Source organism: Pelophylax lessonae (assembly GCF_965119305.1).
Source record: "Pelophylax lessonae genome assembly, chromosome: 2".
Taxonomy (NCBI): Eukaryota; Metazoa; Chordata; class Amphibia; order Anura; family Ranidae; genus Pelophylax; species Pelophylax lessonae.
This window is the reverse complement of record NC_138769.1, coordinates 312,434,392-312,457,208: the sequence shown is the minus strand read 5'-3', so window position 1 is coordinate 312,457,208 and position 22,817 is coordinate 312,434,392. Positions and strand designations below refer to the sequence as shown.

The 22,817-nt window shown below is 41.6% G+C and overlaps 1 protein-coding gene across 1 annotated transcript; it reads left to right on the top strand.

The window, feature by feature from the left end:
• The first annotated feature begins 286 nt into the window (after positions 1 to 286).
• ELF3 (E74 like ETS transcription factor 3) lies at positions 287 to 10,518 on the top strand. Its single transcript, XM_082246281.1, has 10 exons — positions 287 to 431; positions 732 to 899; positions 2,004 to 2,234; positions 2,830 to 2,880; positions 2,974 to 3,069; positions 3,488 to 3,574; positions 3,673 to 3,750; positions 6,061 to 6,171; positions 7,756 to 7,951; positions 9,498 to 10,518. The coding sequence occupies exons 2-10, from the start codon at positions 737 to 739 to the stop codon at positions 9,610 to 9,612; spliced, it is 1,128 nt and encodes a 375-aa protein (XP_082102407.1). The 5' UTR covers positions 287 to 431; positions 732 to 736; the 3' UTR covers positions 9,613 to 10,518.
• Positions 10,519 to 22,817: the final 12,299 nt, after the last annotated feature.

The following is a 22,817-nucleotide window of genomic DNA, read 5'->3' as shown; positions in this document are numbered from 1 at the left end:
AGCAAAATACAGTCATTCAGTATATATATAGTTGGGAACAGGCTGCGTGAAATAAACCTCCATTTCCACTGAAGTAGTTAGCGTTGAATGGTTGTGGGTAGAAGCTGCAGTAGTAAATGTCCTAGCTAAAGCTTGGATGTAGCATAGCAAACATTGCCGTGTTTATACATCTGTCGCCTCTGGCAATGATTAAACCACCTGTGCCTTTTCACCTCAGCCAGGTTTGGACAACGATTGCTATGCAAATTTGCAGGCGGCCTCTGAACTCACATCATGCACCTGGGGAAAGTCCCATTTTTTTTAGCCTTTACATAGCTGGTGGAATCAGGTTTCATGGGTTGGGTGTATATAAGCATTATCCTAGTTTCGCTCTCGTACTTGCTTTACTAAGTTCTCCTGGGGATTGTTCTTGATCCTGCAAACCTGCCCAGGTATGTTAACCATCACCTTTTATTTTATTCAGATGAGGTCTTCTTCCTCTTATGTAATATACTATGGCTTCCTTATATTTTATTAGCTGTTCTTTGCATTTTCAGTACGCTGATTTACACTTTTTTATTTAAAGAAAGCATTGTAGAATAAGTTTTTCGTAACTATACAAGTACAGGCAGTTAAAACATGTATAGAAGCGACTACCTGATAAGCAAAGTTATTTCCACTGTCCGTTTTCTGCAAAGAAAAAAAAAAATATGTTTTGCTTTAGACTAAGTGTTTATTGTGTTATACTTTAGGGACAATGGCGGGAGCAACATGTGACATGAGCAGTATCCTTACAAACTATATTACAACGTTATATCCACCAATCCAAGCTCACCCAGTGCCTTCTGGCCTTTTATCAAGCCTGGAGAATGACAAGTTAATTACTTTTGCCATTCCGGAGACAAGCAGTGAACTAACAGGTAAAAAAAAGTAATATGTTACTATATACATGTATAAAACAGCTGCTGCAACGACCCATAAACAAAACATATATATGAGCATGTATATGTTTTTGTATAATATAAGGTGTGTGTGATTTTTTTTTTTTTTTTTTTTAATGTTAAATGATTTAAATTTTTTTAAAAACATACATTGCAAGTGCTAAAGGTTGGCACAGTTTTCCCAAGATGATTTTGTAGAGTATGTCCTCTGCTGCATATCCATTGAGTTTGCATAGCGTGGGCTGTGCTGTTCTATGGAAACCGGAGGTAGCTGTAAAAATTCCAACCTGGGAAGACCAAGAGCCACACCTGATAAATGTGCACCCACCCTCAAATTGTCTCTATCCATGCATTCATGTAATTATTTCATTTCATGTGCTGTGGGGACAAGTATATCCCACTAGTTGGCATTATGAAGATGCATATTTATAGACAGGTAATTACATGCTCAAATAAGACTTCCAGGTCTGTGTGCCAGTGTATAATTTAAGTATTATTATTGTCTTTTCTTTTGTATGCACTGAATTACCTAATAAGCATCTTAAATAGGCTTATAATGGTTTCAGTTGTCCGAAGCCTCTAGCCACACTATGTCACAAACTTTTTAAATGTAATTAATTTAAGTGAAGTGAAGTGCTCCAGGTCAAATCTACTAATGTAAAAACTGAGCTCAACTGATCTGATGTTCTCTTCAAACATCCAATCGTATGTATGTTTAATAAAGTGTACACAGGTTCATTTTAGCTTACTCACCTATTGAATCAATATGGCCCATGGACACTTTACATCAGTGCACTTTACGCTATATGTTGGACTAATTTACTAAGGGAGCTGAGAATGCTCACACAATGAACTCAATAAACTGTGAGAATGTTTACTTTAATTAGCCAAGAAAAACTCAATAAACTGTGAGAATGTTTACTTCAATTATTCAATAATGTGCAGGTGAAATAGGTGAGCAGAAATCTGCTTTTTACATGGTTGTGAGGATATTGACTACAATTGTCCAATCTATTGTGTGAAGATCCTTATGTGTGGTTGCATAAAAGAAATGGAAATGGACAGTATCTCATTATTTTGCAGTGGACCAATGTGGATGGCCCCAGAACATGCCAAACCTGTGGACCAGAGAACAAGTGTTGGACTGGTTCAGTTACAGCATAGAGAGGTACAAATGGGATGCCAGCACTATAAATCTGAATCAATGTGACATGGATGGTCAACGTCTTTGCCAACTCAGCAAGGAAGATATGAGGACGATGTTTGGGGGACTTGGAGACAAGCTTTATGATCATTTGTGCCAGCTTAAAGAATGTAAGTACTCGGCCAAAGTTAATAAACCAAACATATGACCTTTTTATTGTAACAATAATAAAAGTGCAAAGACATATTTATAAGGCATCAGTTGAAAAAATGCACAGACCGAGCAAGTACACTAAACATTATATATATATATATATATATATATATATATATATATATATATATATATGCCAGGCTACCAGCACTTGCAACACATTAATGGTATATAAAACTGAACCTATGTCCAAAGTTTAAAAAAAAAATTAGCAAGAGCGTTTAAACCGTAGCTGTCTGTCATGGTCCAGTTCCATCTGACACCTAATCAGTTGACCACTGTCCCAATAAAGTTTAAGTGGTAACTATTCAAGCAGAGCCACTCATATGCTGCCTTTGCCTCAATGTCAATTCCAGAAGCCACTCATAGCAGAAACCATGTGATGCTGCAAGTGCATAGATTTCTCTGAGTGTAGATTAGATTTAAATGTCCTTAATAAAAAATGATACTTGAAGGCTTATGGTTTATATTCTAAATAAAGTGCACAAAAACTTGTATTCTCTCGTGTTTAGTTGCTACTCAATATAACTGTGCCAAAATTTGTTTATACAGGGCACACTCCTCCAACAGTGAATACTGGAATCAGTGATTATGAACTAAATGGTAAGTCTTCATTTTCACTTTCTTTTTTCTTGTAGCATTTGTGTGTTTTTTTTGTTTTACTTTAGTTGATACATTTTCACATTTTTTTTCTAGGAGACCCATTTCAGTGGGATCTGATCTGTGACTTAATCCGAAATGAAGACTTAATTCGAAATGAAGATCTGCAGCAAGAAATCAAAAAGGAAAAAGGTATGGAACCTTAGAATTACTATCAGAGGGTGTTTGGAGGTATAGGATTTCCCTGAGAAAAGCCATAAAACAGCTAGTGGGTGTAGGTTACTGTAAAAGCAGCTTTTAGTATTTGAAAGGCATGTATTCTGTACAGAGATGACAAAATTCCAAAAGAGTGAGGTTGGGGGGTTCCATGGGTCACTGGCGCATAACTTGGGGAAAATAAAGGAAAAAAAGTGTACTTTAACTTTTGTAGAAGTTGTGCACTCCTGTATTTGGAGATTGCCTAAAAACAAAATGAAGATATAGGACAGTTTGATTTTAGTTATAATTTAGGACATCCTAGCTTATAGGAGTCAACTACTTTAATAAAAGAATAGAAATGCACAAAGTAAGGAAAAGAAAAAAAGTATTGACTGCTTGTCTGTCTTTTCAGATTATGACTTTTACCAGGATAGGACATTTGATCCAGGTTATTACTCTGATCCGATCTCTCCAGCAAGCCCCGCGTCCAGTACATCTGGTAAGCATATCATTGACTGAAGAACATAATACAGCTATATTGGTAGAACCCGTAAGGGTTGTTTTTGAGTCAATGACCTAAATTGTCGTCTTTTGCAGGGACATTGCCATATAGCCCACAAGCTGGAGATTCTTCAGGAGGAAGTGATCTGGATATCAAAAGTCATTTGAACAGAGGTGAGACAATTTTGTACAAAGATAAAAAAAAAAACATGTTTTTGACAATATTTCTATGATTTTAGGCCAAAAAAAAAAATATCTTTAGGTGCTCATAAGAAAATTGCATGTATTTGAAGTGCATCCATTCATGAGAGAAACACATGGGCTGCCATTGCTGGCCATCTTCAGAGAATGCTATTTGTGCTGGGTATGCAATACCTCAGTGTCACAGAGCCAGAACAAGTTTAATTCCTTTTCTATATAAATGTTCAGCAAATGTTAGGCCAAAGCATTAGTACGACAGCCAGGCAGCTAGCATTAGCAATGGCAATATGCATATTTTGCACAAGGTAGAAATTGTGGGGGCAGGGGGCGGGGGAGTAAATATGCAAATAAAAAAGTTACATGAGTATGAATTACTTCCTCATTGTCACAATCCTCAGTCGCCAGTTGAGTTTTCTGAAGATACTTCCTGCTATGAGAAATGTGATAACTGATATGACCTTAATTTGTATAGTATGGGTACTGCAGGTCATAGGTCAATGACCCTAAATTGTTGGGCTTCTGAGATAACTGATATCTAGTTTAGTGTACCGCCGGCATACATGCCGGGAAAAGTACATGGAGGAAAATAATTTTATATGATCCTAGTACCCACATGCATATTTTGCCCACAATGTTTTCCATTCTGCTGTGGAATATTTTTTACAATAAATAAACTTGACAAGTGACATTGTAGCAGCAACATCCCTTCTTCAAGGTATAATAATCACAATTGTTTTTGATATTGCATGCAAGTAATGTTTCTATCAAGAGTGAAGGTGACATTCATGTTTCAGGTGGCCTCTCCCAATAAAAGTCCAAATGGTCAACTTGACCCCCATCTGGGTTCAATGACTGACAATTCAGATAGCAGATGTACCCAGCCATGGGATGGATTGGTAAAGTACACAAAAGGATAGGTTCACACATGTCCAGCTGTGGTTTACAGTCCGGAGTCCGATGCAGTTTTGTTCACTGGTTCAGGTGCGAATTTATACTTGAATTTGCACCTAAACCGGATGTAAAATCGCACAGGACCCTTTTTAGGGACCTGAAACGGACACGTGTGAACCGGCTCCATTGAAAGCCAGTCCGATTCACATGTTATGCGGTTAAACACATCTGATTCGCATATATGTGAACCGAGCCTAAAGATTCCTATATGACAGTAACTCTAAACAATCCAGTTACTATGTGATGCACAAGCCTCATAAAATAACCTAAAACATTTTATTTACCTTCTGTAACTGAGCCATATCCACCTTTATTTATATCTGACATGCACCTCTTCCCAGACGTTGCACCACAGTGGGATGGTTTTAGCAACAGAGGTAGTGCTGTCAATCCAGGATAGGACAAGGTTTGGTCTGGTGCTAAATGACAAGCTACAAGCTTGTGAATTAGCAGTGACAAAGTTAATAGCCACCCCCAATGCAACATTTTTTCTTTTTTCATCTCACTGTAGTGCAAACAGGCACAGGATACAAGAGAGTGGCAACTCTGCTCTGAATTTAGGAGCAGGGCAGCATCATTGCCACACCATAACAGTAAGCTGCATGGGTTCATTAGTTGGACTTTACTGGCAGGATCAACAGGCCTTTGCAGGGGTAGTCTTTGTGGAACTTTGCACTTAAGTGAAACTGTTTAAGTGCAGATTCATTTATAAATAAGTGCTGCAGCACTTGTTTTAAGAATCCAAGACTTAAAGCGGAGTTCCACCCAAAAGAACTTCTGCTTTAAGGCCTCCTGACCCCCCTGGCATGCCACATTTGGCATGTATTTTTTTTTGGGGGGGCGGGTGCCTGGATTTGACAGGTACCCACTTCCGCAAGGGCCGCCTAGGTGACTTGAGCGGAAGTTCTCCTCTCCCTCTCCCTCCCTGCAATCTTCTGGGACACGTCGCAGGTCCCAGAAGATTGCCCTCCACTCAGGACATGCAGCGTGACTCGCACATGCGCAGTGCTCCAGGCTGTGAAGCCGCAAGCTGTCAGTCGGGTGCCCACACTAGAGATGCCAGGGCCACAGGGAGAAGAGAGAGAGAACCCGAGGCTTCCACCGGCCGCATCGCTGGACCGTGGGACAGGTGAGTGTGTGTTTTTTAATTTTAATAAACACAAAAATGGGTAAAATCTGCTTTAAGTGTGAGTGGGTAAAATGCTCACTAATATTTTTTTTAATATCACAACATATTTAAACAAAATATCTAGGTAAAATTCATGCAAGGTTATTTAGCGTGTTCTGCCGATTTTATTATAATATGCTTGATTATTTTTGTCTTTTATTCAGATGTCTTCTCAAACAAAAATGATGTTACACCAAACAAGAGAAGGCGGGGGAGACCTAGAAAGTTGGCCTCTGACTGCAGAGACATCCTGGAGTCAAAGAAGAACAAGCACTGTGAGTAGAAAAGGAACAGTATTCTCCATAAAAAAATAAAAAAAAAAATGTTTACAAATTTTTTTGTTTAAAAAAAAAAAAAATAGAAAAGGGATTTAATGGCTGTTGCCCATAACATTAAACTAGATTTAAAGTGATAATAAACACTCAATTTTTTCACCGCTTTCAACAACTGATTTAAAGTGGTATTAAAGGTTTGACTTTAAAAAAAAAAAAATAATAAGCATGTCATACTTACCAGCAATGTACAATGATTTTGACTCCTCCCCTTTGACCAGTGCCCCCAATAGCAAGCCCCTTGCTATAGGGGCACTGATGCGTGCACACTCCCAACCCCTGCTCTATGCATCCATACGTTCTGCCCCCCTGCTATATCCTTATTGGTTTACTGGCTGTTATTAACAGCAGTGGGAGAAAATAGTGCCCACTGCTGTCTCAGCCAATGAGAACAGGGAGTCCTGTGACAGCTGAGGCTCTCGTAATATTGCTCATCAAGATGGGGCTCAGGTAAGTATTGGTGGGCGGGGGGGCTACTGCATACAGAAGATTTTTTTTTACCTTCATGCATAGAATGCATTAAAGTAAATAACCCCTCAGCCTTTACAACTACTTTTATTTCTTACTGAGTATGCAGCTTTATCTTTTAATGTTTGCCTATGTTCCAGTTTAAGCTGGTGCCATGGAGCCACCTTTGTATGCATGGACTAGAGCTGTGTCTCCCTACACTGTGTGAATCAATAGAAGCATACAGCCCTGTAGCCTTTGATGGCTACAGCCTCCCCCCCCTTCCTTCTCCAGGCTATTGGACTGTATTGAGATTGCACTGTCCACTGTTAATTATTTCTTGTGAAGACCAGAAGTTTAGGGAAGCAGGGCTAAGAGAACAAGAGCCAGCAGCATCCAAAAGTGTAAACTGCAAGTGCTGGAGTAGGAATTTTAGCAAATAGTTTACTGGGGAATGTTTATTTTATTGTGCTCAATACATTAATTTAATAAAACGCTGTGGGTTTAACATAGCTTTAAAGTAAAACTAAAGGCAAAACATTTTTGGTTTTGGGTAGAGTGGAGAGGGATTAGAACACTTGTCAGGTTTTTATTGCAGTCTGTGACCCTGTTAAGGAGATTCACCCTCTTTGTCCTGTTTACCATTATCAGGGAAAGTAAAAGAAAATTTTGGGTTGTCTATAGAAAAGTAATAAAGAGAAAATCTTCCAATAGAGACACTAGTCTTGGTGATTTGGGAGTCCCCAAGGAATTCCCTTAATTTGCAGGGATTTCCCCTCACTTCCTGTTTGGCTATGGGACAGGAAATTAAGGGATATCTCCCCAATGGGACACAGATGGCAAAAAAAAAAAAAAAAATGCCGGGTTATAAACCCTCCCTTACTGAATCCAAAGAAAATTGGGCCTATAGTTCTACTTTAATCTTTTTCCACCAAGCATTGGAAAATATCAACCTAAATGTTATGGACAACAGCTTCACTTTGCTTAAGAACAACTCTTCTCCTATACAAAGCAAGTTTTTGAATTACATACTTTTGTCTGTGTTTTGCAGTTGAATAATGTTCTAATATTCTTTCCTAGCAGCACGTGGTACACACCTCTGGGAGTTTATTCGGGATATATTGTTGCATCAAGATCTGAATGATGGCCTTTTGAAGTGGGAAGATAGAACTGAAGGGGTCTTCAAATTCCTTCGTTCAGAGGCAGTGGCCCAACTGTGGGGACAAAAGAAGAAGAATTCCAGTATGACATATGAGAAACTTAGTCGAGCCATGAGGTTAGTGTCACACGGAAAAAATTAACCTATACCCTACTATGGCATAGTAATAAAATGTAAAAATTCACAATAAGTGGCTTAAGTAAAAGTTCCAAATTCCAAAGTTTTATGGTACTTCAGTATATATGTAATGGTAAGAACCATTTATCAGGAAATCTAATAGATGAATAATAGCTTCCACCAAACATTTATGGTTGGAACTAAGGCCAGCCATACACGGTGCAAATTGGTTGCAGGAAAGAAATTTGCACGATTCCCCCACCAACACAGATAGTGCTGACAGAGGAATCCCTCTCCCAAGCTATTGTGTGTTCCCAGCGGGGGTGGGGGTGGGCAGAGGAAGCTGTCCCTGCCAGGAGAAGACAGGGATTATTGCTAGCAGCTATAGCAGCCGGGAGAAGACATTGATTATCGTTGCAGCTGTAGCGGCCGAGTGAAGACAGTGATTATCACTATTGGCTATAGCAGGCACTAGCAATAATCATAAGAGAATCCAGCAGGCTGGTTGCATCCAAGTTGAGTGATCAAGTAACTTGGTACAAAATATTGGGGTGGGCAACTACATGGCAGATGAGGTCTAATGTTGAAAAATGTAAAGTAATGCACTTGGGTGCCAGAAAGCAAGCTACTCACTGGGGGGGGGGGACTTCTGGGTGAATCTAGGATGAAAAAGGACCTGGGGGCACTGGTAGACAACAGGCTTGACAGTGGCATGCAATGCCAAGCCGCTCCAAGCAAAGCCAACAGAATACTGGGATGCATAATAAAGGGGATTCACTCCAGAAATAAAGAGATTATTCTCCCTCTCTACAAGACTCTGGTCCGGCCACATCTGGAGTATGCTGTCCAGTTCTGGGCACCGGTCCTCAGGAAGGATGTGCTGGAACTGGAGAGAATCCAGAGAAGGGCAACAAAAATAATTAGGGGAATGGAGGACATCAGCTATGAGGAAAGACTACAAGCACTGGACTTATTCTCTCTGGAGAAGAGACGATTGAGGGGGGATATGATATCAATGTACAAATACTGTACTGGCGACCCTAGCATAAGGAACAAACTATTCAGATAAAGGGAATACAATAAGACACGTGGCCACTCACTAAAACTAGAGGAAAGGTGGATTAACCTTAAAATACGTAGGGGGTTCTTCACTGTAAGAGCAGTAAGGATGTGGAATTCTCTTCCACAAGCAGTGGTATCAGCAGGGAGCATCGATAGTTTTAAAAAAACTATTAGATGGGCACCTTAAAGACCACAACATAGAGGGGTATACAATGTACGGTTAACAGCAAACACACACACACACACACATCATAGGTTGAACTGGATGGACGGATGTCTTTTTCAACCTCACTAACTATGTAACTATGTACATTGAGCCTGCCCATTAACGATTCGAATCTCGGCTGGTTCATTCAAACTGTATATGGCTGGCCTTAGTAGAAGGTTTAAGAATCTCAAGATAATGCAAAAATATGTACTCTGGAAATTTTAACTAACCACCCTGTTATTTAAATATATTAAGTCATTATTCTTATTTTCACAGATACTACTATAAACGGGAAATCCTCGAGCGTGTAGATGGTCGCAGATTGGTATATAAATTTGGGAAGAACTCCACTGGATGGCGGTTGAGTGACAAAGTGTCCCAAGGATGTTAAATGTAGAATGGAAGATAGTACATAGTGCGGATATTCTTCCACTGTGCATGTTTACGTCAGACCTCAACCTTTTTTCTAAGGGTGTTGATGTAGCATCATTATTACGGTGCCAAAATCTTAAGCTGATATTTTAGCTTCTGTAGGTTGTTGTAAACCAGTTTTATTTTTGTATATGATATTTTTCTTTACCATTGAAAAGGTTTTCAGTTTCATTGCTGTAGTTAATGTGAATTGTAAGAGCAAATGGTTGCTAATGTACATTAGTTTGTGTACATCTGGGCTGAGTTCTAACATGTACAATGACATCCTTTTTAAGGGATTAATTCATTAGCTAAACAACTCTTTGCTTCAGCAGAGCTATTCATAAATCTTTCTGAATATTTGTCTTGTGTTTCGATGATGATCTGTTTTTTTACCTGAAAGGTAGAAATGAAGTGATTTGTTTGATAAAATATATTGCAAGGGAAAACTTTTTGAGGTTCTAGACTCTGAAAAGCTACCTGCGCACAGCATGAATTTCAGACTGGCTTGTTTTAGACCCAGTCTGTAAACAAAAAGCTTGGGTATGGCGCATCAACCGCCGACCCATTTCTTAAGATTCACCGGTATTTCATGAATTTATAGGAAAATCAGATCTTGGTTTCAAGCCTAATCTACAAATGTGGCTGTATGTCTATATGGTCAGATATTTAAATCTGTAGATCTGTTTTTCTTAACGATTAAATAACACTGCAGTATTCTTTACAAAGTGTTGGTAAACGAAGATCATTTTGTAAAGATATTGCAGTTCTTGAAAGATAGTTGTAGCCTTAATAAAGGCATGATAATGTTAGTGCTATATGTACAGATAATATATACATTTCTTGTAAATATTGCCTTTTTAGATAGATTATAACTTTTCCTAAGCACTTATCCTTCTGACTATTATTTTTGTATTCTTCTAATTATTCAGCTGGCCTGTCATGTGTGTATATATTATATTTTTATATGAAGACATTTTTATGTGTGAATTGTAATGTAAATATTTTAAAGATCAATTGTAAATATGTTAAAGATTATCAGTTAGGTATTTGTATAAAGAAACAAATAAAAGTATAAAATCAAAGTTACATACAAAAGTGGAAGTATCATGGTGCCTGCCTCCATTTTTTTTTTTTTCTAGAAATCTTTTACTTGCAGTCTTTTGAGTACAGATTTGCCAATTAGAAAACTTTTTGAATTAGAAGAAAATTGGATGAATGTTACTGAAAGATGGGGTATGAGACATTATCTGTATTAAGGGCATTCTGTTTTTATTATTTTATGCCCAACTTTTTCCCTTTGTAGTACCAATAGGTTTGTACAATGCATGCAACATTTCTCAAACATAAACACAAACTTTTCATGAATTACAAGATATTTTTACAGAAAACATGAACATGTAAAATCAACCAAAGCTAACATTTAAATAGATATTAGTAGGAAAGGCTTATGACAAAACCTACAACTCCCTAAACTGAACTCTAAAAATATTTATGAAAGGGGTTTTGAGACTATTTTTTAGGATACAGGTCCAGAGGCCTTCCTGGATTTTCATATGAAGTCCTTTTTTAGTGGTGAGAAGAACCTGGAGAGAGTATAATAGTCTGGAAAAGAGACTAACCAGAGGGAAGAGATATGCACCATAAGCCCATGAGAGCTTGGTTGGATGTACAAAAACCTAGGAATGAGCTGGCTGGACAGAAGCCATTGTCTGAAGTATTGAAGTTTTGGAAACATTTAAGGCTAGTTTTCTATTAGTTGAGGGGAAATGTTTTCACGCCCTGAGCCCTAGTAAATACTGTCACCAGAGAACTTCTGATTGGATTAAAGAGAATAGAAGATTGCAAGCTTCAACCCCAACCCCCCCCCCCCCCCCCCGCCCCATAAGATACATTTTCTCTATTTTGGTAAGTTATCTGACAAACCTATAAAAACAAACCTACATATTCACCTCTATGCTGCAGCATCGGTCTGATGTTGCAGCTGCCCCCCCCCCCCCGTTTCCAAGCCAGAGAACTGAGCGATCACAAGACCATTGATCGCAGCATTCTCGGTCAGCTCTGAGCAGAGAGTGCTGACTGTCACTCACTCTTCTCTGCTCTGCCCTCCATCATTCACTGGAGTGCCAGTCTGGTGAGGGGGCAGACACAACTGGCTTTGGTTCTCAGCTAAATACTGAGAACTGGAGCCAGCTGTCCTTTAGACAGCTGGATGGATTCCGATAATATGGTCAGGATCCTTCCTAGCGTGGCTGTGACATCAGCCTGCTATTAGCTGACTGTGGATCAGAGGAGAGCAAAAGTGATTGCATATCTGTGACCCAGAAGAGAAGTATGGTTGGAAAAGCTTTGGCCATACTTCTCTTTTAAAAGTCAATTTTATACATTCTATTATATTGTCCGCCGATCCCCCGCTGAGCAGGAGAATGACAGCTGTTCTCCGCACTGTGTGCGGAGACACAGCTGTCACAGCCCCATATATCTCTATGGGGGAATCGGATGGGAACGGACCGTCGGTCATGTCTCCACTGACATCCAATGCCCCATAGAGATGCATGGGGGGACCGTTCAGATCCGCCAAAAAAACGGACAGGCGGATCTGAACGGTCCGCCTGTGTGAAAGGGGCCTTATGGCTGGAGCAGGAGATTGGTCAGTGACTATTACTAAAGCAGGAGACTAGACCACAGCTGAAGTGACTGGTGCAGAAAAATGGACACATGCTGGGTTGCAAAAAAAAATGAAAAAAAGGAGTAGGTATAATATGAATATAATAAAACCCACTCACCCAGGGCTAAAAGCAAATGTATGTTAAAAGAATAAACACTGTATACAAACAGTAGCAGCTGCTATAACAAGGTCAAAATTGATAAAGGTGCAACACTGCTCAAAAAATAAATGAACAAAAATCTGCAAGGCCGTTTGTTAATGGCATAAATTCAGTATCTTCGAGATTGGGAGAGTACTTGGATTTTTTTCTGCAAAGCAGTGTCATTAACCTCAGATCGTATCTAAAAGATACTAAGGATTTTTTACTTTCCCTTAGAGAGGTAGTTTTACCTGATAATGAAGATGTCTTCCTCGTAATGGCGGATGTGGCATCACTTTATACTGTGATACAACATGAAGATGCCTTGCTTGCCTTAAATTGGGCTTTTAGCCAGAGACAAGACATTCCAGATCCCCAAAAAAGGTTCCTCAAGTATGTATTAGAATACTGTTTATCACACAATTACTTTTGGTATAGTGGGACCTTTTATAATCAAAGGAGGGGAGTGGCAATGGGCGTGAAGTTCGCGCCGAGCCTCGCAAACCTTTTTATGGGCGAGTGGGAAGACCATTTTGTTTATGCCGCCCAAAGGAATGAATTAAAAATGTATAAAAGGTACATCAATGATTTATTCTTCATTTGGACAGGCACCGAGAGTTCGTTGGAGATCTTTGCGCGCGAGTTGAACTCAAATCGGAACTACATTAGATTGGAGTTCAACTGGAGCAGAGAATCAATTCATTATTTGGATGTTGAGGTTATGCTTAAAAAACAATCAAGTAGAAACCAAAGTATATTTTAAACCTACGGATCGGAATGGTTACTTACCTGTGCAAAGTGGCCATCACCATCAGTGGTTGAAGAATATACCTAAAGGCCAATTATTGCGGGTTAGAAGGAATTGCACTTCTGATGATGACTTCTATTCCCAGGCCTCTATTGTGGATAAGGGATATAATAGCAATGACTTGGACAAAGATATTATGAAGGTGGGCAGACGGTCGCAAGATGACTGCCTAGTTCCAAGTAATAGAAATTCCAATAGCAAACATGAATGGAGTTTTATTACTCAATACAATGCCCAGTATAGGGAGTTTGAAGACATTATGAAAAGACACTGGAATGTCCTCTGTACGGATAGAATTTTGGGTAAGGTTTCCAATAACACCTACCTTTATCTACAGAAGAGGTCCTACTTTTGGCGATCAGGTGGTAAAGAAAGTCCTTGACCCACCCATAAGGCCTAGGATGTTTTGGGACGACAGAAAGGGTTTTTTCGCTTGTCGCAACTGTAGAGCTTGCAGACAGGTGTATACCCATCTGCGAAACTTCACTAAGTTCCATTCATCAGCCAACGGGCAAGATTTTGATATCAAGGACTGTATTTCTTGTCACACTATGCATGTCGTATATGGTCTAGAGTGCACATGCGGTTTGATCTATATTGGACGCACCAAGAGAACAATAGCCATTAGAATTTCTGAACACATAGCTAACATCAGAAAAGGTTTTAAGAATCACAGTGTGTCCTTGCATTTCAAACGTCATTATAACAAAGACCCATCCAATTTAAAATTTTGGGGTATAGAGAGAGTACATCCGGTGTGGAGGGGTTCTAATAGAGTTCGTGAACTCTCCAAAAGAGAAACCCACTGGATCTATCTTACGAACTCCTTGTACCCCAATGGGTTAAATATAGATCTTGATATAAATTGCTTCATTAGTAATTATTAATCTTTAACATATGAAAATATAGAAAAATTTTTATCCAAATTTTATTCTGGCTTTCTCATAGATATTTTGTTCTAATTTTCAAAAACAAAATTTTTTATCTGGAATTTTTTTTATCCTGAATTTTTTATCTGGATTTGAATATATTTACAGGAAAGTTTTATGTAACCACAGTGTGAGTGTCCCATCCATTAATGTGGTATTTTAATTATATGAATGACCATTTTAGGTATTGTTCTATGATATAATATTTTAGACATACATTCCTGTTTCAAGGATAATTTTATGATAATATTTACTAGTACTACTTTAATAGTGTCTATTCGCTATGTGATTGGTATTAATAAGAGATAATAATGTTATATCATTTTTCTGAAATGTTATGTGTGAACATTATTATGATCAAGCACTGTATAATTAATATCAGTATTTCTGACATTCTGCCATGTAATTGATTGTGCGGATGAGCCTTATAGTGTTATGATCAAGCACTATATAATTAATATCAGTTAGCTTGATATTTCGCCATGTGATTGATTGTGCGGATGAACCTCATATGAACCGGTGGATATATCCCTTTTGACCAATACTGATGCGGTCGAACATGAGGGGTTAATATTGTACCGGGGAGAGGATGATGCGCATATTTGGCTTTAGAACACAGCCTGTCCCGACATAGGAGGATGTTTTCTTCCGGTCAGGGTTGCAGGCGTGCCTTTGGATCATTGGCCGCAGTGATTGGAGGAGCCTCTTGTTCCTGCCCATTGCTTGGTCCGATATGAGGAGGTGGCTGCGCCGCGTGCTCACGCCCTCCGTAGAAGTCCGTGATGACGAAACGCGTAAGGCGTGAGCACGCGGTCACCTAGGATACCCGGCGTCTGACGTCATACCCGGAACTCACTCACTCTAGGTACCGAGTTCAGGACGCAGGTTTTTCCTTTACATTTACTACATGCTTGTTTGGATTGTGTTAATGTGAGTGCATTGTTAGTGGGGAAGGGAACTTTTATGCTCAATAAACCTTGGCTTGTACTGTACAGTAAAACCTTGGTTTGAGAGTAACTCGGTTTAAGAGCGCTTTGCAAGACAAGCAAAATTTTCAAATAAATTATGACTTGATATACAAGCGATGTCTTGATATACAAGTAGCCTCAAGTCACAGCTAAGTATAAAAGAGAAGAGAGGCGCCTCTAAGTGTAGCAATATGGTTAAATTTAATGAAGGTACAACATTTAGTAACTCACATGGTTGATGATTGGAACAGGCACATCTAAGGATGGAGGCATCCGGGGTAAAGCTGTCCACATAGACCGTCCTCCTCACCCCCATCTATGTCATCCCTTCCATGCTGCCCCTCGCTTTCAGATTGCTTTACTGCAGGGTGGTCTTCCCGGGTCAGGATTACAGACTGGCAGCTGGCGGTGCAGAAGATAGTCTATGTGGACAGCTTTACCCCGGATGCCTGCATACTTAGATGTGCCTGTTTTATTCATCAACCATGTGAGTTGCTAAATGTTGTACCTTCATTAAATGGAACCATATTGCTACACTTAGAGGCGCCCCTCTTCTCTTTTATACTCTGTAGCTCCTGCTGGATTTTGCTTCTAATCCCCTTATGGAAGCGGCTATTTGTGGATGGACATTTATGCAACCTATCGCAATGCTATAATCTTTTTATATGGGCTATAAACTGAAGGACTTATGAATAAATGGTTGTGGAACGAATCATCTGAGTTTCCATTATTTCTTATGGGGAAATTCGCTTTGATATAAGAGTGCTTTGGATTACAAGCATGGTTCCGGAACAAATTATGCTCGCAATCCAAGGTTTTACTGTATTACGCTATGGGTCCCTTTTTTCTGCCTTACATGCTATCACTGATCCTATGGAGCCTATGGGCTTAGGAGGCAATTGGTCGGCTGGAAAGTGGAAGATTCCTTACTGACTAACTGCACACATTCCCTTTTGCTGTGGAAAACCCATATGTTATACAAAGGCTTCCTTTATTCCATGTTCTGGTGAGTGTCCATTGCCACGGGGGAGTCACTCTGGGGCGGTGAAGGTGGTCCAGTTAATTTTGATATTGCACCGTGGTGAAGATTTTGATACATCTGGATACATCAATGAAAAGAACTGTATTGCATTTGATGTAATCACTACAAGTGTGCATGTCATTTACACCATCTTACACTTCCAGTAATTTGGACTTTGCTTATAGCTTTTACCTATAAGGTTATGCAAGCGCTGCTAGTGTGATTTTTGTTCATTTATTTTTTGAGCAGTGTTACATGCTGGGTTGCAGCAGCTGAAGTAGAAGCTGTGGGAAAGTAGACAGCTATGTGGAAGAATTGGCAGAAGCAGGTGCAGGGGACTGAAAAGCAGCTGTAGCAAGAGAGTGGACAGTGGCTAATGTGGTAGAATGGATAATAGGCTGGTGCAGCACAGAGGACAACATCCAGAGACACACACAGGATAGAAGCTGGTGTGACAGACTAGGCAACACCTGGTAAGGCAAAGTCAATAGCAGCATGTGAAGCAGACTGTGGAGTGGGTGATGTGGAAGATTGGACAACAGCAAGAGACTGTCCAGCAGCTAGAGAGTCTGGTTCAGGAGACTGAATAAAATCTGATTCTATAGAGTGGACAATGGTTGATGCATAAGACTAGGCAATGGCTAAGAGGCTTGGTGCTGGAGGCAAGACAATGACTGGTATAGCAGAATGAATAGTGCCTTGAGCAGAAGATTAGACAGTGGCTTAAGCAACTGTTGCAAAAGTGTATAGGATGTGGAAACCATAATGAATAGGGAAAATATAAAAATATATATAGTTTAGGATGATCGCATTTCCAAAATATTACCAAATTATCTATAAGCAGGGCTGATTCTATTACAGATAGCTCTGGCAGAAGTGCTATTATTGTTGCCTCTTGTTTTCAGGACACGTTACAGCTTGGGAATCAGCAGTGGTGTTTTATGGAAGCTTCAGTGTAAAAATTGTTCTCTCCACATTAGTGTATAATGTATATATTTCCATTTGGTAAAGACTTGGCCACTCAGACACACAATTTAGGAACTTCTATTTTCATAAAGCATTTGAGATACCATCACATTGTCCTATGCAATAAGCTTATTGGTCAATAGTGACACTTCAGTATGAGCCTCCTCACCATTATTCTTGAGGGTGGGCATGGTTCACTACTGTGTTATGTGTTTACTACTATCTATGAGGCATCTTATTTTTAGTACAATGATTACAACCTGGTGGATAGGATATGGAAACCTGTTCAAGGCAATGAGAGGAGGTAAGTTGGTTAGGCCACTGCAATGCATCACCAAAAAGACCACATACAGTAGTCATCATCTACTGTTGCTGATTTCGTTTCACACACTGTGGCTTTCTGGCAAGGAATTCTTGATCATCTGATGCAAAAAAGGATAAGTGTTAAAAAAAATGTAGCTGAAACACAGCATCTTATCTAGTAGACTCTGTGCCCCAAGTTCCTTCTATTCACTGCAATCCCTACACTATCGCAGAAATACTTTTAAATGGGTCCTTTCTCTAGTCATCTTCCAGGATGGCACACCTGAGAAATGACTGGTCCACCTGACAGGAAACACAATAAACAATGAGGTTAAAAACCCCCACCCTTCCCCCTGCACCTCAGTTCTTGATCATGTTTCCCGGCAGTAAAACATTTTGTTGTTTTTTGGTCTGACCTAAAGTCGGTGGTGAAAGGTCTCTCCCCTTTTTGCTAGACGCCAAGGCCAGGGAGGGCTGCGGGTCCAGTCAAGGTCCTTTCATTCCAGGGGATCCCGATTCCAGGGGAGGCCTTCTGAGCACAGGAGAAGTGTTCCCGGTGCTCCGATGGCTGTATTTTCCTCCCCCTACCTTCCATCCAGGCTGCAGAGCTCTAGGGGTGAAGGGGTCAGCAGATAGAGCCACAGGAGTCCCATGGCTGGTCGGGCAGCATGGCGCTTGTGTACCCCATGTCTTGTTCTTACGAGGCAGATGTCACATATGGCAGTGAGACTCCGGAAAAATGGGGCCGGCCATCGCTGACGTCAATGCTTACAAAATCTAATTTTTACGAAGCAGACGTTCCTTCCGATGTGGGACTTCATGCAAAATGGCGCCGGCCAACATGGTAGCGACTGCCATGCAAACTGCAGAGGCAATAAAGCCATGGAGGGTCAAGGTGGAGGGTCCACAATCTCCCCTCTCCCTTGTGACTACCTGCAGCGGGATTCAGAGCGGGACAGGAATGGAGAGAGAGGAGAAACCAGTGGTGGCTGCAGCCCAGGAGGAGGCCACAGGTGGTGATTCTACCTCTGCTGTCAGGTGGTGGGGGAAGCGTGGAAGCCTGACCTACACTCCTGTGGGGAAGGGGAGGGGGAAGGAAGAGATATTGTTAACAGTGGATACTATCTTGTCTCTTGTTTCCCCAGAACCCAATGGATCTTCCCAAGGGACCTATAGGCCAAAGCCTAAAACCCCCCTCCCCTTAGGTCAAAAAGGTGTGGGTACTGTAATGAGAAACTAACACCTGAGCACACTAAGCCCTTTTACTACAGATGCATCCACAAACTGTCGGGCAATTAAAAATTCAGCTGTTATAAAGGATTTCCTCTCGGTAAAGTCAGAAATGCTAGTCACTCTTCAGTCTCTGAAAACAGCGATAGCATCAAAACAAGACACAGATGTCCTCTCTTCTAAGGAGGGTTCTTCCTCCCAGGTGGGTATATCTGCATTGAGCCTGATGGTCACCCTCCCTCCTCCCTCAACTCTGGGTTAGAGGATTTTGAGGAGCATTGAGATTCAGACTGAAGTTCCCTAGAGGAGGGGGACAAATTGGAGTCAGACAGCCTGAATAGTAGGTATTCCAGGCAGAACAGGCACCTCTTTGCTGTGGAGGACATGGAGGAACTGCTCAAGGCGATTTACACCTCTGAAGACATCCCGGAACCCCCAACACAAGTGTAAGCCTGAGACAAGATGTATTGGGGGCTTGGAAGACCTCAGTCCAAAGCCCTGCCGGTCCACCAGACCCTAAAGGAGGTCATCCTAAGGGAGTGGAAGAATCCGTAGGGCCTGGGATGCGAATGCTGTGGCCATGGCACCAGCATTAGCCTCAGCCTGTGTATCAAGAAGCATTGATGCTTAACTCCATAGACTAACTGATCAGGTCACTAGGGAAAGCAGGTCCAAAGAGGTCACCGACTCCCTGGAGATTATCAGTAAGGCAGTGGCGTATCTGGCAGATGCGGCAGTGGAAACTATCAGAACCATGGCTAAGTCAGCGGCCCTTCTCAGTTCGGCAAGAAGGGCTGTCTTGGTCAAGTCATGGGAGGGGGACCACATGTCCAGATCACGCCTCTGTGGGTTGCCCCTTGCTTTCTGGACCAGGCCTAGACCAGGTTCGTTCGCAATCCGGCTGATTGCAAACTAACCTTGTCTAGGCCTGGTAAGGGGGAAGAAATTCCTGGTTAAAGCCAAGAATGAGAAGGGCAGGAAGTTTTTTCGTGACCCCCCCCTAGCCAGGGCCAGTTTAAGGCCTGAAGGAATACAAACAGAAGGTGGGGGAATGGGAAAAATAGACAGAACTGCTCTTTTTCGGCTGCAAAAACCCAAGTGACACCAGGATCAGGGTAGGGGGGAGACTCCGACATTTTATTCCTCATTTGAAGGAAATTTCCAGGAGCCAGTATATCTTCCAAATACTAAGAGGGGGTTATCGATTCAAATTTCTTGCCCTGTCACCTCAGAATTAAATTTTGACCCATCCACCCAGGGATCGTCAGAGGGCAAAGAGTTTGTTAGGCAGTATTCAATATCTGGGTGACCAGGAGGTGATCGTCCTGGTTCCACGGGAACAGCTGTCGGGGATTTTACTCCAACGTATTTGACTTCCAGAAGCCTTTAGGCAAATTTTGCTTGATCGTCAAACTACCTCCACGTCCTGATCGCCCCAGAACACCAGTCCCTTCTAAGGTTTGTGGTCCTCATGGACCAGGGAATTTAGCACTGGCAGTTCAAAGCCCTCCCCAAAGCCCTCCGTATTTGACTTCCAGAAGCCTTTAGGCAAATTTTGCTTGATCGTCAAACTACCTCCACGTCCTGATCGCCCCAGAACACCAGTCCCTTCTAAGGTTTGACGTCCTCATGGACCAGGGAATTTAGCACTGGCAGTTCAAAGCCCTCCGTATTTGACTTCCAGAAGCCTTCAGGCAAATTTTGCTTGATCGTCAAACTACCTCCACGTCCTGATCGCCCCAGAACACCAGTCCCTTGTAAGGTTTGTGGTCCTCATGGACCAGGGAATTTAGCACTGGCAGTTCAAAGCCCTCCCCTTCAACCAAACAGCAAGCTAAGTGTTCACTAAGGTCCTGGCAAAGGGAATGGCTTACCTTCACCTTTAGTGGATTTCTCTAATCCCATACTTAGACTATCTCCTAGTTTATGGTCCTTCCCAGACGAAGACAGGTTGATGGCGGATTGACCCTGGGCCCAGTGGAATTAAGTAAAACGAACTACCGACGCAAGCTCCTGGGGTTGGGGCGCTCACCTGGAGGATCTTGGAGCCCAGGGAACCTGGTTCCCAGCTCAAGCAAAGACCTCCTCAAATTACAGGGAGCTCCTGGTGGTAGGACAGCCCTGAAGGCATTTGAGGACAGGATTTAGGGGCAAGATGTCCAAGTCCTATCAGATAACGTAACAACGGTGACCTACCTAAATTGTCAAGGGGGGGACAACGTCCAGGTGTCTCCTGATGTTGTCCCTGGATGTTTTGAGTTGGGCCGAATGGGTCCTTTCATCTATATCGGCGGTCCACATAAGGGGGGCCACCAATGTAGAGGCAGACTTCCTAAGTCGACAGCCCATCCCTCAGGGAGAATGGGAAATGAACAGAGAAGTCTTTTCTCTGATAAGTCATTGCTTTGGGGTCCCAGATATAAACATCTTTGCCTGCAGGGGGAACAGGAAGGTGGTGCGGTTTTTCTCTCTCACCCGAGAGTGGGAATTGGAGTAAATGCTCTGGCACAGGATTGGGGTCGCAACCTAGTGTATGCTTCTCCCCCACTAGCATTTATTCCTTGGGTCCTGCAGAAGTTAGCCTGCTCAGAATGCAACCTGATCTTGGTGGCCCCTTGGTGGCCAAAAAGAGCCTGGTTTTCCTTTCTGAAGAAGTGGTCAGTCTCCCCTCCACAGCCCCTCTCGACCAGGCAGGACCTTCTACTACAATGGGCAATTCGTCACCCTGACCCGGTGTTCTTTCGCTTAATGCCATGACTCTTGAGAGGGAGATGCTCCGAGGGAAGCTCTGAATACGTGATTGAGACCCTTCAAGGGGGTAGGAGGCCAGTCACTAGAAAGATCTACACAAAGACCTTATACGTTTTTTCATGCTTGTGTCAGGATGGAGGGATTTTCCTTCCATCTATACCAGTGGTTCTAGAATTTTTGCAGGGAGGGGTGGACCAAGGAATAGCACGGAACACCTTGAGAGTGCAGGCTGCGGCTCTATCCCCTATCTATTTTCTTGGACCAGAGGCTCGCGTTGGATCCCCTGATCAAAAGATTTCTATAAGCTAGGGAGAGGTCGACTCCCTTTAGGTTAAACAGGTTCCATCCTTGGGATCTGTCGGTGGTGTTGGAGGCGCTGACGAAAGCTTCTTTTGAACCAGCATTGCAAGTTTCAGTTACATTTTTATCAGTTAAGTTAGCCTTCCTGCTGGCTATCACAACAGCCAGAAGGATAAGCGACCTACATGCCCTGTCGATTAAAGAGCCCTTTTTGTCAGTCCTAGAGGATAGGGTGGTTCTAAGTGGTCTCTTAATTTCATAGATCACAGGTAATCATTATGCCTTCCTTTTGTGAAAATCGGAAGAAGGAAAGAAAAGGGAAGTTTCATTTACTAGACGTCAGAAGGTGTTTGCTGATGTACTTAGGTAGGGTTTAGGACTTTAGGAATTCAAACCACTTTTTAGTTCAATTTAGTGGCCCTAAGAAGGGACGGCAAGCATCTAGACCAACAGTGGTCAGGTGGATCAGGCAGGCCATCGGTATAGCTTATGAGCAGTCAGGTTCCCCAGTACCAGCTCATCTTAAAGCCCATTCCACAAGATCACTGGCAGCCTCCTGGGTGGAGAAGGCTGGAACCTTAATAGAACAAATCTGTCAAACAACCACATGAGCGAAGTAGAACACTTTCTTGAGAAATTACAGAGTTGAACTGTTGTCGCCTCAGGACCTGGCGTTTGGCAGAAAGGTTTTACAAGCAGTGACCCCGCCCTTCTTGTTCCTCGTCTCAGGTGTGCTGTCCTGGAAGATGACTAAAGAAAATTACCAGTTACACTTACTGGTAACTGTGTTTCTGGGAAATCTTAAGTTCAAAGAAATATACCCCAGCTATGTGAAGACTTAGAAGTGGTTTGCCAACATCCCTGGACTGAACAAGCAAAAATTGGGGGGTCCCCCTAGGGTGTGGGACTTTAACGGCAAACACGCTTCCACAGATGTGTAAAAGTAAAAATATTTTTATTAACAAGTTTAAAATAGATCTCAATGGATCTGAGGTATTACATAAATGATATAGAGAACAACAAAGGAGGTATGGTAACACAAATAATTTGAAAGAAATAATGATGCATATACTCAAAGGTATATGTTGGTTTCTTGAAGGAA

Coding starts and splice junctions, on each gene's coding strand:
- ELF3 (XM_082246281.1), top strand. CDS start 737: ATGGCGGGAGCAACATGTGACATGAGCAGTATCCTTACAAACTATATT. Junction 3,751..6,060: donor CAAAAGTCATTTGAACAGAG/GTGAGACAATTT, acceptor TCTTTTATTCAG/ATGTCTTCTCAAACAAAAAT. Junction 6,172..7,755: donor GTCAAAGAAGAACAAGCACT/GTGAGTAGAAAA, acceptor ATTCTTTCCTAG/CAGCACGTGGTACACACCTC.